At 39.6% G+C, this 18,814-nt stretch overlaps 1 protein-coding gene across 1 annotated transcript in view; it reads left to right on the forward strand.

Annotated features, from left to right (window-relative positions):
* Positions 1 to 18,814, forward strand: part of DNAJC13 (DnaJ heat shock protein family (Hsp40) member C13) — a 288,371-nt gene that overhangs the window by 217,335 nt on the left and 52,222 nt on the right. Inside the window, exons 32-41 of the mRNA XM_073630350.1 lie at positions 2,775 to 2,820; positions 6,102 to 6,256; positions 6,454 to 6,655; positions 6,774 to 6,889; positions 7,663 to 7,741; positions 8,139 to 8,274; positions 10,267 to 10,448; positions 11,412 to 11,486; positions 12,509 to 12,628; positions 18,591 to 18,770. Coding sequence (XP_073486451.1) covers positions 2,775 to 2,820; positions 6,102 to 6,256; positions 6,454 to 6,655; positions 6,774 to 6,889; positions 7,663 to 7,741; positions 8,139 to 8,274; positions 10,267 to 10,448; positions 11,412 to 11,486; positions 12,509 to 12,628; positions 18,591 to 18,770 — 1,291 coding nt within the window. The remainder of the gene's footprint in view (positions 1 to 2,774; positions 2,821 to 6,101; positions 6,257 to 6,453; positions 6,656 to 6,773; positions 6,890 to 7,662; positions 7,742 to 8,138; positions 8,275 to 10,266; positions 10,449 to 11,411; positions 11,487 to 12,508; positions 12,629 to 18,590; positions 18,771 to 18,814) is intronic.

Below are 18,814 nucleotides of genomic sequence, written 5' to 3' on the forward strand. Positions count from 1 at the left end.
TTTAATACCCATTTAAAATTAAAAAACACAAACTGATCTAATTGTGTTATTCTGTTAAGCCCCATAGTTTGCTAAAGAGTAGATTTGATTGATTCAGTATCTCATTTTCATGTATTTAATTATAAATATTTTTAATTGGATTAAGAAAAAATGGTTTCATTATATAGTCTGTCTATATAAAATCATTTTGTCACGCTGTTAAATAGCACATTATTTGACACAACATTGTTTTTAAAGGGTTTTTGCATCTAGTGCTAATGTATTCCTTACTGCTTTAGGGTAGGTTGTTCTCCAAACATCTGTAAAGTATAATAGGGGCACTGGAATGACACAAAGACAGATTTCTCTGTTTTCATCGTACAATAGTGTTACTAAGTATTCCAAAAAGTTGTTTTCTTTTTTTCTATTTGCAGCCTGTTTTTGGCGGTTTTACTCCAATCCAGTGTTTTGATTTAAGATTTTTTGTTTCCTCACTTTCTATCTAAAGGTTTAACCCCTTCCCGCTGGCATAACACATATATGCAGCCTCACTGGATTGTACTTTTTTCTGTGGGGCTGCATATATGCGTATCTGCCTTTGTGCTGGAAGCGCACTCCCAGCACAGAGACCGGGGTCTCTCACTAACGATTGGGACCCGAAACTCCAGATTTCGGGTTACCTTATCACTGTGGTAGCTTCTAATTGGCTACCACAGTGATCTGTCACTGTCCAACCTGCCCTTGTGTTTTTCTCTGTGAACAGAGAGGAAAGATACATTGTTTCTTTCTCCTTGCAGAAAGAAAAAAAAAAGTGTGTAAAAATATATACATTATTCTAAAAAATAAAGACAAAATACCTGAAAACAAGGTATAATCCACCTGGATTCACAAAGTTGTGATATGTACGGTTTTACCAACACATGTCAAAGTTGCAAAATTGTGCTTTGGCCTTAATGCTTGTTTTACCCTTGAAGGGGCGTGAAGGTGTTAATTAGACAAAAGGTGAGGAGAAAATCTGCAGCAGGGGCAGAGACTGAAATAAAATGCCATTGGTGCCCCAGCCTTCCCTAATGGTAGCCATACACCTGCCGAAAAATCGTTTAATTGTGTTTTCACAATTGTCACAACGGTCTTGAGAGCAAACGATTTTGCCATCATGTTGTGCAAACTGTTGGCACTATATACATTCTGTATAATAATAATGTAATGAATCATTTTTTGTTTGTTTTGTCACATATGCTTAGTGCAAACTGGGTGAGAAACACATTAACCTTTCAATTTATCATCCGTTCGGCAGAAATTTTCCAAGCTTATCCTTTGTTTTTGTTTTTTTTTTTTACTCAAAAACGTCACAACCGATTACCGATTTGTGCCAATTACCTGGCCAAAAGATGAACGAACTGTCCAAATGACAGGTTTTCGAACATTTTTTGTCTAGAGTATGGGCACCATCAGTGCATCGGTCTACTAAAAAAAAGTGTTTTTCTGTCTGTGTTGCTGTTGGCCATTTATGGGCACTTCCTATCTGGTAACATTTCAGCAGGACAGGAAGTGGGGGTATATTTCTCCAACCAAGCTTTTAATGTCTTTTGTTTTGCGCATCGAGGCCTTCGGGTAAGACTGTGTTGGTCAAGCATTTTAATAAATAAATAATTAAAAATAAAAACATTTCATGAAATTTGGAGATTCTAAATCGTTTGTCATTTGTTGTGGTAATTATTGTGGGTAGATCTCCCTTCCTTATCACTTGACCGGTCCTTGTTTTGTAGTTGTATTGTGTATAAAAAAAAACGAAAAAAAACTTCCAACTTGGTATCCTCTTTAGGCATACAATAGCTGTAAAAAAAATCTCTTTAAGAGTAGAAAAAGCTGTGGGCTGATCAGAAAAGGAAGAAACTTAAATTTCTGGAGACATTGTGTACATATTCTGGTTACAGAATATCTTTAATTGCCATTATTATAAGGGAATTATATTTTCATTTTTGTGTTAGAAAATATTAGTGTCTATGGTTTGAAATGGAAAGGTCATTTTTAATAACGGTAGTTTTGCCAAATGTCATCTTAAAGTATAAGTAAAAGGAAAACCTTTTTTTTTTTTTTTTTTTTAAGTTTTGGACAGAGTAGAGAGGGATTAGCATGCATGTCCATTTGTATTGCCCTCTCTATTTGTCCTGTTTACCATTTATCATTCAAAGTGAAAGTAAAAGAAAATCCCAAATTTTGGGTTGTCCCCAGAAAAGTAATAGGGGGAAACCTTCCAATGGGGACACTAGTTATGACCCTGGGGTCCCCAAGGAATGCCCTTAGTTTGCAGGGATTTTGTCTCACTTCCCATTTAATATGGGACAGGAAGTGAAGGGAAATCTATGCAATGGGGCACAGATGGCACAAAAAAAAAAATCTGACAGGGGTTGTAACACTTCCTTGCTCTATCCTATCCAAAATGAAAAAAAAGCTTTGCCAGTAGTTGTACTTTAAAGCATTTGCAACTGGTGTACAAGTCTGGGATTTCAGGTGTATTCCTCTCTTTTGGAATCTCTGAGAAGTATGTTATGTGTTTCAACCCCAGCATGTATCAAAAACGGATCTATATTTTTAATGTAGCTGTAATATTTTTTTCCTCATGATTTGTTATAGTGAGATTTTAACTAGGCTTGAGCATGCTGAATGGTGTTAGTAAATGTTGTCTCTTGTGTTTTTTTTTTTTTGTTTTTGTTTTTGTTTTTTTTTGTTTTTTAATCTTGAAAGCTAATGCATATACCCATTATGTGATTATTCATTCCTCTTTTGTAAAGGTTCCTGAAGTATACTCATACAAAACAAGCTTTCAGATCAGAAGAGGTCAGTATTGGTTATGGAAATGCTCTGACTTTTGAAAACGTGTCAGTAAATAGGACATTATTTACTTAGTGTTACTAAACCCAGGACCCTGCATTCACTATATCTGGTCTCCCACAGTACCCAGAACATGGAAATGCAAATATTTGAATATATATAAACTGCTAAATACTTTTTTTTTTTTTTTAATCAGCCATGTATAGCAGTCTTGTGACTTCTATCAGTGTCCGGCCAAGCACTGGTTAAAGCTCGTAGGAGTTTTCATTCTCCTATGTGACTGTCCTATGAGGCTGCATGACCCCTAACTTTGTCTGGACAGTGCTGATTGGCCCTGTGCTTGTCATATTTTTTCATTTGAAGCTCACTGTATTCATCTATTTTCTCCAGTTTCGTTGAGAATTGCTGTGATCTATCGGCCTCCTGGACCGGTATCAAGCTTCCTTGACGATATCTCTGCCTGGCTACCTTACTTTCTCTCTTCTGAAATCCCAACAATCATTCTTGATCATTCAACATCCCTGTTAATCTTAACACTCCTGCACTACTTCTAAATTTCTGAACCTAACCTCTTTTGACCTGAAACAATGGGCAAACGCTTCTACTCACTCTGTTGGCAACTGCCTTGACCTCATATTCTCCTAACTATGGACTCCACGCAACCACTCCAACATTCCTTTTCCTCTCTTTGATCACCACCTTATTAGTTTCACTCTCCTTGTCTTCCTCTTTGCCTTCCAACTACCAAACAATTACCCGTAGAAACCTTTGCCATCTTAACCCTTCTCTTCTTTTTTGTGCTACAGATTGTCTCTATGCCAAAATCTCATCCTTGTCCTGCTTCAACCTGGCCACTTCTATCTACAACAGTTCACTGTTTTCCACCCTGGATACCTTGGCCCCCTCACTATGCACAGAATCAGGCCCCAACCACTACAACCCTGGCAGACAGACAATACCAAAAGTCTCAAAAAACAGAGCCGTGCTCTTGAGCATCTGTGGCGTAAGACAAAGTCACAGCAAGATTTCAGCCAATATAAATCTGCCCCCCAAAAATACCATTCCTGTCTCCACGCTGCCAAACAGACTTTTATCACTCTCATTAACACCCTCTCACACATCCAATCCCTGTCCAAATCATGCCACCTTAGCCTCCAACATCTCTAGAATATGCCCCTTTTTAACCAATGATACCACCAAGCTTCTAATTCACTCCCTGGTCATCTCTCGCCTTGACTACTGCAACTCACTCCTCATTGGATTACCTTTACATACACTATCCCCCCTTCAACCCATAATGAATGCTGCTGCAAGACTCATCCACCTTACCAACTGTTCAGTGTCCTCCACCTCTCTCTGCCAATCTCTACACTGGCTTCCACTCACCCAACAAATAAAATTGAAAGTACTAGCAATAATTTACAAAGCTGTCCACAACTCTGCCCCCAGCTACATCACTAACCTAGTGTCAAAATAGCAACAAAGCCGCTCTCTTCGGTCTTCCCAAGACCTCCTGCTCTCTAGCTCCCTTGTCACCTCCTCCCATGCTCTCCTACAGGATTTCTCCAGAGCTTCTACCATCCTTTGGAACGCCCTACCCCAATCTGTCCCACTGTCCCCTAATCTATCCATCGTTAGACGATCCCTGAAAACCCTTCTCTTTAAAGAAGCTTATCCTGCTTCTAACGAATACACTGTTTTACTTTCTCCATCAGCTCACCCCTCACAGCTATTACCTTTTGTATCAATTGACCCTCCCTCCTAGATTTTAAACTCTAGCGAGCAGGACCCTCTGATTCCTCTTGTACCAAATTGTAATTTAACGCTAATGTCTGCCTTCATTTTGTTAAGCGCTGCGCAAACTGTTGGCACTATATAAATCCTGTATAATAATAATAATAATAAGACTATACACCCTCCAAAAAAAAAAAAAATCTCTAGCAATACACACCAAACTGAGCATGTGCAGAGTGCTCTCACGGCTCTACTATCAGCAGTTGGATTGGGGACAGTAAAAGTAGGGGAGGATAAGAGAAGGCAAAATCAAACAGCCTTTTTACACATTGCGGCAGATTAACCCCTTAGGTTCCACAGTGAGTATAACAAGCATGCTTTACTGCAGTGGTCATCAACCCTGTCCTCAGGGCCCACTAACAGGCCAGGTTTGCAAGATAACTGAAATACATCACAGGTGATATCATTTGCTGCTCAGTGATTGCAGTATTCTAGTCTTCATCTCCCCAAGGTAATACATAAAACCTGGCCTGTTAGTTGGCCCTAAGGACAGGGTTGATGACCACTGCTTTACTGCATAAACAGACTGATTGTACTGTTGTGGGTTTAGTAACACTTTGTGTTTTGAAATGGATCATTCTGGCATCCCAACAAAATGATAGACCACGCTCAAATTCTTGCTTAGACTTGTAGACTTATAATAATCATTGGATGTATGTCAGACCATGATCATCTTGTAATCATAAGACTGTTGTCAAGCACAATCTCATCCATACAACACTGGAAATTTCCTGAAGTGAGTAGGCAATGTGTTTGGTAACTATGCTGCTGTTTTTTCAGTGTCCGATTTCAAGCTGGAAGCTGGGGCAGATCTTAAGCTGGCCATACATTATACAATTTATTCAGTTTCATTTAGATTTAACTTCAATTATATAGTGCAAGGGCCTGCTTATTTGCATACAAATTTAAAGTGTTTGTTTGACCTCATATTTATATGGTTTTGATAAATCTAAAGGAAAGTTGTGCCAGAAAATTGTATAATGTATGGCCAGCCTTGGACCAGTCTATATTACTCAGTGTGTTCCGGAGAGAGGTCCCAGGGAGTACAAGGCCTGACTGTACTGTTTGGCAGTTGTGCTCACAACACTGATAGCAGAGAATTAGAAGTCCATCCAAAACTTCACAAGCCCCTCCATAAGCAACACTGGCACTTTTTGCTAAGTCTCTTAACATTGCGCAATGTTGGTTTGTTCTGTTATGTTGGTCGTCTTCATAATTGAATGGCAAACCTGAAAAAAAGAGTTCATCCGCAGACATTGCTGTGGGCAAAATATTTAAATCAGTGGGCAAAATATAAATATTAAAGTAATGATGAAAGTAAGGAGTTTAAGGAGACAAATGAACCAAATGATTGCCTTATAGCAGTATAAGTACCTTGCAGTATACAGTTTATATAAAGTAAGTTTTTTTGGGGGTTTATATTAAGACTGGCCCTTGGTGATTTATTAATCACATTACTGTATTCATTAGTAAAATTATTTTTCTTGTTACAGAGCAAAGGGCCTGATATATTTCAGCGGAGTATACTTGGCCACATTCTTCCTGAAGCTATGGTGTGCTATCTGGAAAATTACGAGTCTGAGAAATTTTCAGAAATATTTCTTGGAGAATTTGATACTCCAGAGGCTATATGGAGCAGTGAGATGAGGTCTGCACAATTTTACTACAGAAAGTTTGTTTTTGTTTTTTCTGTATGTAATAATCCTGGGAATTTTACTTACCCATGCATAGTACAGAATATTATTTTTTTTTTCAGATCTCTTTAACTTTAGTGAAACTCCTCTTCAGTTTAGGGATCCTCCATAGTTCACTTATTTATGCTTCTGCCTGTTATTCTATTTTCAGACGTCTCATGATTGAGAAAATTGCTGCTCATTTAGCTGACTTCAGCCCTCGCCTTCAGAGTAACACAAGAGCACTTTATCAGTATTGCCCTATTCCAGTAATCAACTACCCTCAACTGGAGAATGAGTTGTTCTGCAACATATACTACCTGAAACATTTCTGTGACACGCTCAGGTTTCCTAATTGGCCCATCAAAGATCCTGTAAGTCATGTCTACCCAATCTGTTTTAGTTCTGTGTGTTCTTATAGTGTTTGTATTGTTGTTTTGGTTTTGAAATTGATGTGAATGACACGAATGTTATTAAATGTTTTCTGCACAGGTAAAACTGCTAAAAGACACCTTAGACGCATGGAAAAAAGAAGTGGAGAAAAAACCTCCAACCATGTCAATAGAAGATGCTTATGAAGTTCTTGGTCTTCCAAAAGGGCAAGGACAGTAAGTTACAAATGTTAAATCTTAGTTTTATTGTGGAACATGAAGGTGTTAGGGGTTTGCAGGGCTGCTACCGGTCAAAAAAGAAAAATTTCACCCTGATACTATTTTAAGACGTCTCTGTACATGTTTTGAAGCTGAGCTCCAAGCAAAAGGTTTTCTTGTTCTGGATTGAGCAGGGATTAAATTGGATACTCTATTAGGTCTTTATTGCTCTCTGTATCCCTATTGGGGAGATTTACTTGGACTTTCGTCAAATCTTAATTTTAGTGAGTGAGGTTAAATTAGGGGTTTCAACTACTGACAATGCATTTATTGTCACCCGTGTCTTACCCGCCGCCCTCCCCACATTTCTTGTATGGGCTTCTCGAGGACCGAATCGTATAAAAAAAAAAAAAAAATATTCCCAATGGACTCACAGACCAAACTAAATATAGGCAATTTTTTTATCATTGATGTAATGTCCTGCAATTGGTTTGGCATACAATTGGCATTGGCAGAAGCAACTCTAAATCTTTCACTTTGTGCTTTTCTCACATATTCCAAGCATTGGGAACTTGAATTGGTGTGTTATGAGGGAGAGTTTCAGATCAGTGTGTGGATATACTGTAGATATTATATCTTTAGATAAAGCATAACAAATTAATTTACCACATCAATTAAATTATCCTTTAAATGGCTCAGCTTCTTTAGTATTTTCTTACGTTGTAAAATGATTGACACGTTTAAAAGAATAATATACCCTTACATGCATGTTAATACTTTTTTCGTTCTAGGCAAGATGAGAGCAAAATCAGGAAAGCATACTTTAGACTTGCACAGAAATATCATCCAGACAAGAATCCTGAAGGAAGGGTTTGTATTTAATTAATGCCCTCCTGCATCTAGTATAAAACTTCTATACTGCTAACCTATCTTAACTACTTCTGCTCTTCTACTTGTATCTACCTTATGGACCATGGTGATTTTTACATTTCTGCAACTATCGATCAATTAATTGAGCTATAACTTTGTGATTACTTTTTATAATGTTATTTTTCCTGCAAAATGTTAATATACATACATTATGTTGTAAAAAAAAAAAAAAAAATCTTGACAGATTTTCAATGGTTCCACTGTAAATGTTCTAAAAAAATAACTATTAACTGGTTTTCCTTAACTGATTACCTTTTAAAAACCCTTTGTTATGCATGAGGTGTTTAAAATTATATTGGGGTTTATGCACATTTTTTCTTTTTTTTTTTTTTTGCAGGATATGTTTGAAAAAGTTAATAAAGCTTATGAGTTTCTGTGTACAAAGTCAACCAAAATTGTGGATGGACCAGACCCAGAAAATATAATTTTAATTCTTAAAACTCAAAGCATACTTTTCAAGAGGCATAAGGAAGGTAAAATCCTGCATCTAATTTGTTAAATATAGATGCCAAAAGCGTATGTGTGTGTGTGTGTGTGTGTGTGTGTGTGTGTGTGTGTATGTATATATATGTATGTATATATATGTATGTATATATATATATATATATATATATATATATATATATATATATATATATATTATTATTATACACACACTTGCTGGCGCTCAAGGTGTTAGAAACATTCCCCAGAGAATTTGGTCCATATTGACATGATAGCATCACGCAGTTGCTGCAGATTTGTCGACTGCACGTCCATGATACAAATCTCCCATTCCGCCACATTCCAAGGTGCTCTATTGGATTGAGATCTGGTGACTGTGGAGGCCATTGGAGCACAGTGAACTCGTTGTCATGTTCAAGAAACTCGTTTCAGATGATTTGAGTTTTGTGACATGGTGCATTATCCTGCTGGAGGGAGCCATCAGAAGATGGGTACACTGTAGTCATAAAGGGATGGACATGGTTAGTAACAATACTCAGGTAGGCCGTGGCATTTAAACTATGTTCAGTTGGTACTAAGGGGCCCAAAGTGTACCAAGAAAATATCCCCCACACCATTACACCACCAGACTGAACCGTTGATACAAGGGAGGATGGATCCATGCTTGCATGTTTTACACCAAATTCTGACCATACCATCTGAATGTTGCAGCTGAAATCGAGACTCGTCAGACTGGGCAATGTTTTTTCAATCTTTTATTGTACAATTTTGGTGAGCCTGTGCAAATCGTAGCCTCAGTTTCCTGTTCTTAGTTGATAGGAGTGGCACCCAGTGTGGTCTTCTGCTGCTGTAGCTTATCTGCTTCAAAGTTCTATTTGTTGTGCATTCAGAGATGGTATTCTACATACCTTGGTTGTAATGAATGGTTGTTTGAGTTACCATCGCCTTTCTATCATCTGTTCCCATTCTCCTCTGACATCAACAAGGCATCTTCGTACACACATCTGCCGCTCACTGGATATTTTCTCTTTTTCGGACCATTTTCTATAAACTCTAGAGATGGTTGTGGGTGAAAATCCCAGTAAATCAGCAGTTTGTGAAATATTCAAACCAGCCCGTCTGGCACCAACAACCATGCCACGTTCAAAGTCACTTAAATCTCCTTTCTTCCCTATTTTGATGCTTGGTTTAAACTTCAGCAAGTCGGCTTTACCACGTCTAGATGCCTAAACGCAGGTAACTACACTATAGAAATCCCTCTCATGCTTTGCAGAGAAAAATGTCACTGTTGAGCTTGGCAACGAATCCACATTTTATTTTCAAATCCATTTTAAAGAACTATACTCACCTGTGGCTGTAGCAATAAGATGTCCTGAAACTTCCCATTCTGCTGACATCTTCGAAAAGCCGCCACTTTCATTGACTGGGTGGAGATGATGCCACTCCCGCGCATGCACTGGAGTTCCGTTGGCTTCGGCATTGCCGAATTCTTAAGCTGGATACAATACAATTTTCTTTAGATTTTTTTCCTTTAGATTTACCAAAACCATATAATATGAGGTCCAACCTTAAGAGTTTCCATTTGTATGCAATCAGGCAGGCCCTTGCACTACATGGTTTTGGTAAATCTAAAGGAAGTTGTATAGTGTGTATGGGGTTTTACAGTGAGCTGTGGGGGGTTTCAGGCAAGTAGGTAATTTTTAGCCTAAGGTGCGAATTCCATCCGTTTTCACAAGCAGTTGTTCAGCTGCAATTTCCACAATAGATAGTTGTTAAGAAGCGGGCCAGGAAGTCGGCCGCCGCATCCTTAACAACCGAAGACTCGTCAGCTAAGAATTGGTAAGCTGTGATATATGGTTGGTTTTGGGTTTTACTGCTTTTAATTTGATTGGGGTTTTTTAGCTGACGTGAAAAATCCTCTTGGATGGTCTTAAAGTCTTTTATGTTATACATACTGTAAAAATGTTGTGACCATTAAACAAGGTGTTAAAAAAAAAAAATGTACTTTCCACTTTTATTAGACCTTCAGCCTTACAAATACGCTGGCTATCCCATGCTCATCAAAACCATCACCAGGGAGACTTCTGATGACCAACTCTTCTCTAAGCTGTCTCTGTTGCCGGCTGCCACTGAGCTGGCATTTCACACAGTCAACTGTTCAGCCCTTAATGCAGAAGAACTCAGGAGGGAAAATGGCATAGAGGTATAATATTATACGACTGTAAACAAAATCAGTTAACCACCTCTGCACTGCTGTATTGTTCAAAACCAGTGGGAAGGTGAATGTGTATGTCTGGAGAAAATGGACTTAGTTGGCCCTGTCCTGTGAATGTCATAGATCTGATCAGTCATGATGTACAGTGCCAATCAGAGTGACACTCTGTACCTTGTGACTGCTGTGAACCAGAACCACTCAAAGCCATCACAAGTGTAAACACTAGTAGTGTTTACAATCCTTCAGCCTGTTTACAATGTAACAAACAACCTTCCTTCATTGTGAAAAGGCTGAATGTTAGTATACACAGCAGAAAGGAAGATTGAATGTGAACATGGGAGATGTTAAAGTGCAACTAACCACCAATGATGTTGGGTTTTTTTTAAGGTGGTGGTGAGGTTAAAGTGCCCCTGACCAGCAATGCTTGTGGGATTTTTTGGGGAGGGAAGGAGTATGAGTGTTAAAGTGCCGCTGGCCATCAATGCTTTTGGGGTTGCTTAAACTAAAGGTAAATTTGGGTGATTTAAAGGTGAAGAAATTAATGGAAACCCTTTTTTTTAAACCCCACTGCATATTAAATACCTGCAAAATGCTATCTACAATAAATTATATCAAATTCATTTGGATACAGTGTTGCATGACCAAGTAATTGGCAGTCAAACTATCACAGCAACGAAAATGGCCTGGTATTGAAGGAGCTTTGAACTTTATTAATAATGTTTTTTTTAGAAAGTGCTGTTTTATTTCTATTTTTTTTTTCTAATAATTTTACGCCTCACACTGAATCACTGATTCTATACCAAATAAAAAGATAGATGTGTTGAAAATTACATCTGATCAGATTGTAACACGTATCACGTGTGTTACAGGTGTTTGATTGCTATGATGCTTAAATGATAAGATTCATGAAAACTGCTTTTAAACATAAATTTAATTTGAACATTGTTTTAGGTACTACAAGATGCTTTCTCACGCTGTGTTTCAGTGTTAACTGGATCAAGTAAACCAGATGACATGCCTGTGCAGGTAACAGAAAATTAACACTAAACCTCTACATTGTAATGTTCTAGTTTTACATAAGGGCTCATGTACACAGGGCAGTTGAAAACCTTTTCTGAACGCTGGTAACTTAACAGCTGGAAACGATGGTGAAAAATGTCTGTTTTACATACTGAGTTTATGCAAGTTTAGCAGCGGTTATGAGCATTTGAGGTTGGAAGCGTTTTTTTTTTTTTTTTAAAGATAACCTCAGGAGACCCTCCCAGATACCCACAATACATGAAAAACAAGAAATTTAATAACTATTTCCCATTCTGTGAGAGAAGAGAGAGCAGCAGCAGAGAGTGTGCTTGCATATAGCAGTCTTTTTTTTTTTTTTTTTTCTTTTTTTTTTTTGTGTTTTTCACTATGGATCCCATCATAAGCATGTGTAAGGGAAATGATGCTGAGGCTCCAAAGGATTAGAAAATTGTGTGAGAGGAACAGAGTTTGTCGATACTGGACCCATTCATTGATGTAGGCTACAGCATGTGGTGAAAGTTGTGTTTTTTTTTTCAACATATTTATGTTAAAAAATGATCAAAATGTTTTCCCCTTTAAAAACGCTTATAAACACAAACGAGCATAGACGCAGTTACAAGCATTTGGCGTTTGAGATGCCAGTAAACTACAGTCCTGAACGTGAATTTATTCTGCTTTCAAAAAATTGCCTGTAACCTAAACTCTAAACATCTCTAACAGCCTATAAATGACTAAGTGTATATGTACACATAAGATAACATAGAGGGAGAGTTCAGGGGCTGCTGAAAAAAAGCCCAACTGCTCCTAAACTTTAGTTTAGCATCTGTAGTATACATGAGGCGTAAATGTGTTCTTTTTGACCTATATAAGGCTTTTCCTCATAAGTAGCGTGGGGACTGCCAATATTGGGTGCTTTTGATTATTGCTATGTTGATAATGTATATAGTCAAGATGTCTTATAAATGCCTTCCTTTTAACAACTTATTTTGTTTGTTTCTTTGACTCTTTAAATGCTTATTTATTGTCAGGTGTGTGCACATATATGCAAGTGTTACAGTGTTGCTGCTCAGTTTGAAGAATGCAGAGAGAAGATTATAGAGATGCCAAATATCATTAAAGACCTCTGCAGAGTTTTGTATTATGGCAAGGTGAGACTGTACTACTTTATCCTATTAAACATGCAGTCCAGGCTTAATAAACTTCAATACCATTCACTTCTTATTTCTAAACAGACTAAAACAGGGGTAGGTAACCATAGATAGGTGGCGATCTACCTTAACAACATGGGAGAAGTCAAAGATCACCGGGCACAATGTCACCCTACGTTGCCTCCTCACTACCTGCTTTAAACCTATAATTGCCATACTACTCTGCTGCAATCACGTGCTTTTCACTGCAATTATTGGTTAAAACCAGGCAGTAAGGAGGCAACATTTTGCCTCCTCACCACCAGTAAAATGCACTCAGATCACCTTTCAGAGAAGCAGCATTGCCCACCGCACTTGTGAATGAGCACTTAGTTACATTTGGCGACTGCACCCTCAAGGCTAGTTCACACGTGAATTTGGGGACGTTAAACCCTGCATTTGAGCTACTGTCTTACTACCCCCAAATTCTACCACCTTTAGCTGCTGGGTATAATCCTTGCCTGCATCCTTGTTGCTTTCTGCAGATGATTACGACCCATTCAAGTGAGTGGAGCCACTCTGGAAATGCCCTGCAACCATGTGCAATGCACGCACTTGCAGCTTGCTAGTGTGGGGTCAAATGGTGTTAAAGCAGGTTGTGAGGAAGCAATACAACTTCTCCACACCACCTGTTTTAACCTCTTGGTCTCTCTACTCCACACGGTTGCAGGGTGCTTGCAAAGCGCTCCCATGCACTTGAATGAGTTACACTTAATGGGTGCTACACCTGCCAAGCATGACCGGGTGTATAATTCCTGCTGCGGCCGTGACATGTGTACACCCCAGACCATTTGCAGCTAAAGGGAGTGGTAAAAACAGGGCTCAGCTATGAGGGTTTTAGATTATCCAAAGGCAATGCTTTAAAAGCCTTTTACAGGTTACAAGTGCAGAGTTACACAGGAGGTCTGGTACTAGAATTATTGCTCTCGCTCTGTCATTTGTAGCGAAACCTCACGTGTAGTGCATGCAGGGCCTGTATGCACATTGGCATTTGCGCGTTGGCACAGGGGAAGAAGATTGATTTCTTAATTTTTTTTTTTTTTTTTTAGATTGTATCCCTAATTTTTTTTTTCTTTGGATCAACTTTATTATCGCAAGGGATGAACCCATATCTCTCCTATGGTCTACAAAGCATCTGATCAAACTGAGATTGGTTCAACCAGATGCTGTACAAGCCGTTAACGGCTTGTCAACAAACAAACCGAAACCAGAAGTGACTAAATCCTCGTCGTTAATGGTTTCTGGCAGCGCAGAAGAGAGGCGGGAACTCCCATTCCTGCCAATTTTCTCTGTGAATGCGATCCAAGCGGGTAAATAGTTACTATAGTCTCGGGCTGTGTACGGATCAGTGAATTTGCAGACTTGGGTGCCATGAACTTGCTAAATAGCAAATGTGTTCAACGGGGACCAGAGGCTTGTAATGAACATTGAGAGACAACATTTTTTTATTTATTTTTTAATTGAAACAATTTCTTTTATTGAACAAAAAAATATATACATATGTAAAACATTGGTGACCAAAGTCCAGTGCGTTATACAGTAACGTAGTCAACTATCATGCAGCGACATCCCTTGATATTACAGACATTAGCATGACACTTTTAACCATTTCAAGCTATGTCAGGTTATACAACTTGCAAGGTGTATTACGTTTTAATGATCTCTTCTCTCACATGAAGCTAGTGGGGAAACTGGAGGACTGGAGGTACATGGTGTATTGGCTCCCTGCTACATGCAGGTTTCAGGGGTCTGTAGCCACCTATCCCAGATCTTATTGTACTTTGAGGGCATCCTCTATGGGAGTGTATGAGTTTCTTATAAGGCAAAGTATTATTCACTTCTACTATTCAGTTAGTGAGCTCTGGCAGGCTGGGCCTTGTCCATAGTCTGGCTATGACTTTTCTCGCAGAAAAGAGGGTTTTATTTAAGAATATTTTAGTGAACTTATCCATATCCGGTTCTGGAAAAATACCCAGAATGCATGGCTTGGGGTGCAGTGTTAGGGGAGAGCCCATGGTGTCATGTAGGAACTGCGCTACTTGTGTCCAGAATGCCTGAATCTTTGGGCATTGCCACAGTAGGTGATAGAATGTGCCTGTGTCTTGATTGCACATTGGGCAATTAGTGGATTTACCTTGTTTATATCGAGAAATTCTTAGTGGTATGAGAGATGATCGGTGCAGTGTAAAGATTTGGGTCAAGCGATCTGAGCATTTGGGTGAAACTAGTTTGCAGGTATCTAAGGCTTCACTCCATTCCTCATCCTCTGTGGACCCCACCTCCCCTTCCCATCTATTCTTCAATGCATAGGCTGATGTGGACGCCTGGGGAAGTGACAACATATAAAAGTGAGAGATCGTTTTTTTGGGGTCAGGGCTTTTTATTCTTTTAAGGGTTTATTGTCTAGGGAGCGATTATCCGGGGAGAATTGTGTTCGTAAAGCATGGCAAATTTGTAGGTATCTGAAAAACGTTTGATTTGGTAGCATGAACTTGGATTTCAGCCTGTCAAAAATCTTTAGTTCCCCATTTTTTGTGATGTGAGACAAATAGAATATTCCCCTGGAGCTCCACAATTCGGGGTCTGGGATCAAGTTGAATTCCGGGAGGGCTATAATATGTCACAGGGGAGCGAAGTCATGAACTTGTGGTAGTTTGACCTTATCTGATACGATATCTACTGGTATAGCAGGGATTTGCCTGTCCTCTCTGCACTTCTTATTTACCTTGTTATTGCCACAAAGGGATCCAAGGTTGCATGCTACCTCTTGGGGCACAAGGAGTTCAGGAACCTGTCTCTGTCAACCTTGTCTATGTGGAATAGTTGCGACAGTTGAGTGGCTAGATAGTATGTCTTAAAGTCCGGTAGGGCCGCTCCAGCGAAGTCTGTAGGATCTTTTAATTTATTCTAGAGAAGCTTATGTCTATTGTTGCCCCATATAAATGGTTTTAGTATGGTTTCCATTGATTTGAAATGCCTAAGCACCAAGTACACTGGTGAGTGCCATATCATATATAATATTTTGTGTAATAGTACCATTTTCACAAGATTTATTCGGCCCATTACTCCCAATGGGAGCTGGGTCCATATTTAGGTTTTCTGCTTAAACATTTCAAAGAGTGACAATTATATTGAGTGAGATGTAGTCAGCCGGGTCTCGAGTGATCTGTATTCCTAGGTATTTGATGCGATCCACTCTCTAGAAGGGGAGCGTGGCTCTGTCTTTAGGCGATTGGAAGCTGTCTAGAGTGAGTATCTGGGATTTATTCCAATTGATCCGGAGGCCAGTTAAAGTACCAAAACATTCTATCAAGGCCAGGGCTGTTGGTAGGGAATTATCTGAGTCATCTAGGTATCATCTGCACAGGTGCTAATCTTTTCTATAATCGGTCCCTTACTAAGTCCCACTATGTCAGGGTGAGAGCGTATGGCGATCGCAAGTGGCTCTGTCGCCAGTGCGTAAAGTTGCGGCGACAGAGGACACCCCTGTTGTGTACCCCAGGAGAGAGTGAACTGCTCGGAGGACCACCCATTGGCCAGTACCCTAGCTACTGGATACAGCATTTTAACCCACTTTATAAATTTAGGGCCTAGACCAAATTTGCAAAGGCAGGTCCATAGGTACCTCCACTTGACCGAGTCGAACGCCTTGGCTGTGTCTAAGGCCACAATCACCCTGGACCCTGGGTTGTCATGAGTAGTCTGAAGATTTATAAACAATCGCCTAAGATTAAACAAGGTACTCCTGCCTGACATGAAGCCTGACTTTGTACACCAGTGATAAAATGATTTTGTTGAGGCGGATGGCAAGCACTTTTGCAAGAATCTTGACACCCGCCTGGAGTAAAGAAATGGGGCGATATGATTCTGGGAGGCTCGAAACCTTACCGGGCTTGGGAATTAATACAATTGTTGCTTCCCTCATGGAAGTGGGTAAATTTGAGTCTTCATGTATGGAGTTATATTGAGAGTATAGTGAGAGGAGTTTTGGAACAAGAAGTATGTGGAGTAGAATAATACAGGTAGGCCATCTGAATCCAGTGCCTTTGATCTGGGGAATTCTGCTATGGCTCCTACGATCTTTTTTGTCGTCAGTGGTGCCTCCAATCCTGCAACATGTTCCTCAGTTGAGGAATTTGTAGCTCAGAGAGGAATGATTCCATTGAGGAGGTGTCATTTGAGACTGAGGTTGCGTATAGAGTAGCAAATAAGTCCCTAAACATTGTCGTGACTTGGCTAGGTTCTGTTACTAGGTCATTCCCAGGAGAGCAGAGTGAAATCACCACGGGTGGCCTCTCCTTGCAATGTACCAAGTATGCTAACAGTTTCCCGGCTCTCTCCCTGTGTTCGAATGATTTTTGTCTATGAAAAAACAGTTTGTGCCTAGATTTTTCATATTGCATTTGTTCAACTGCCCTAGAGTGTAATTTAAGATCATTAGCCCTGTCACTTTGCCCATAGTTGTTTCTGAGGTTCGTTCGGTATGTCATCCTCCTCTGTTAATAATGTTAGCCAGAAGGGGTTTAACCGCCACATGACTGGTGGTCGGTTGTGTGGCAGAGACAATGTGGCCCAGTAGGGACAGTGATCTGAGAGTGATCTAGGGATGAAACCTACTTCTTTCAGTCTGGGTAAGAGAGAGTGAGATATAAGGATGAGGTCCACTCTGGACATGGAGTGTTGGGAGGGGGAGAGATGAGAGTAAGCCCTCAATGTGGGGTGTTTGGATCTCCAAGTATCCACAAGGTTGTAGTCAGCTAGCAGTCTAGCAAATCGTGTGGGATGAGGGGGGGGGGGGGGTTAGAGCATTCCTGCACAGTCTATCAACATTTGGGTTGAGGATATTATTAAAATTACCTAACCAAACTACCAGCACGGAGGGGTGCAGTGCCATGAAGCTAAATCCATCAGACAAGATCGCAGAGTTAAATGGTGGTGGTACATAAAATGCCATCAGCAGTATCGGGTTCCCATATATTATTGCATTTAAAAATGCATATCTACTCACTGGGTCGATCTCAGAACCCCTGAGCTCAAAGTGTGTGGTTTTCGCTATGAGGATACATGCTCCTCCTAGAGTAAGTGGTAAGCCCAATCCACCCATGGATGTTTAAGTGTCCTCTGTAGTTGGCCCTCTGCATGAGTTTCTACTAACACTATCACATCACCATGTTGCTTCTTGAGTAGTGAGAATAAGGCTGACCTTTTAACTAGATCTCTCATGCCTCGGACATTCATGTGAGGAATTTCAAGGTGACCATGTAAGAAGTGGAGGAATTTGTGGAGCTCTGGGGTTAAGAGTCCGCCCAGTGTCTGTCATATATGTGTGAACAACCTGAAAAGGAAATATGCCTGACAACATAGCAGTTCTGTCATTACACCATACATATGTAACCTGAACATAATACATCAGCCTGTCTCGTAGTAGCATAGAAATTAAATCCCCCCTCCCCGCCCTGCACTATCCCCATCTGGTACGGGCATTCAACCCTAACTGCCAATATGTATCAAACAATGTCCAACCTGTGAAGAGAATGTTAAAGAACAATAATAGACCAAGGACAGCTGCTGGTGCTGGTATGCCTAGGTGACATATGGATAAAAAGGATATTTGCAGCAAGACGGTGTCTATTATTTTCCAGCATAGGTTGCGTACTGTGGTGAGTGGGGCGATACTTCACTGTGTAACATAACACATTACAGGGCTATGCTACATTTTTATTTTTTAATGCAAATGTGGAATTGGACTTTGGTTACCAAATACTAATGAATTATTTTTATTTCTCTTGTTACTTTAGTTTTTTCCATTTTCATAGAATCTATTTCTGACACATAAATGCAAAGTATTGTGCACTTTTTTTGAAAAGCAAATTTACTATGTGACATTAATATCACTGAAATAATAATTTGATTTTGTTCCCAGAGGGTCCAAAGATTAGCAACCCAGGCCGTAGAATGTGTTAGTTCCTTTGCTGTGGATTACTTTCTTCAGACACACTTGTTCCATGCGGGGATTTTGTGGCATTTACTTATTTATCCTTTCAACTATGACTTTACCTTGGAGGAGAGTGGCATTCAAAAGAATGAGGACACTAATCAACAGGTACTTTTATATAATGTGACCTGTTAAGAAAATCATTTACATTT

The sequence above is a fragment of the Aquarana catesbeiana genome, linkage group LG05, assembly GCF_042186555.1.
Source record: "Aquarana catesbeiana isolate 2022-GZ linkage group LG05, ASM4218655v1, whole genome shotgun sequence".
NCBI lineage: Eukaryota > Metazoa > Chordata > Amphibia > Anura > Ranidae > Aquarana > Aquarana catesbeiana.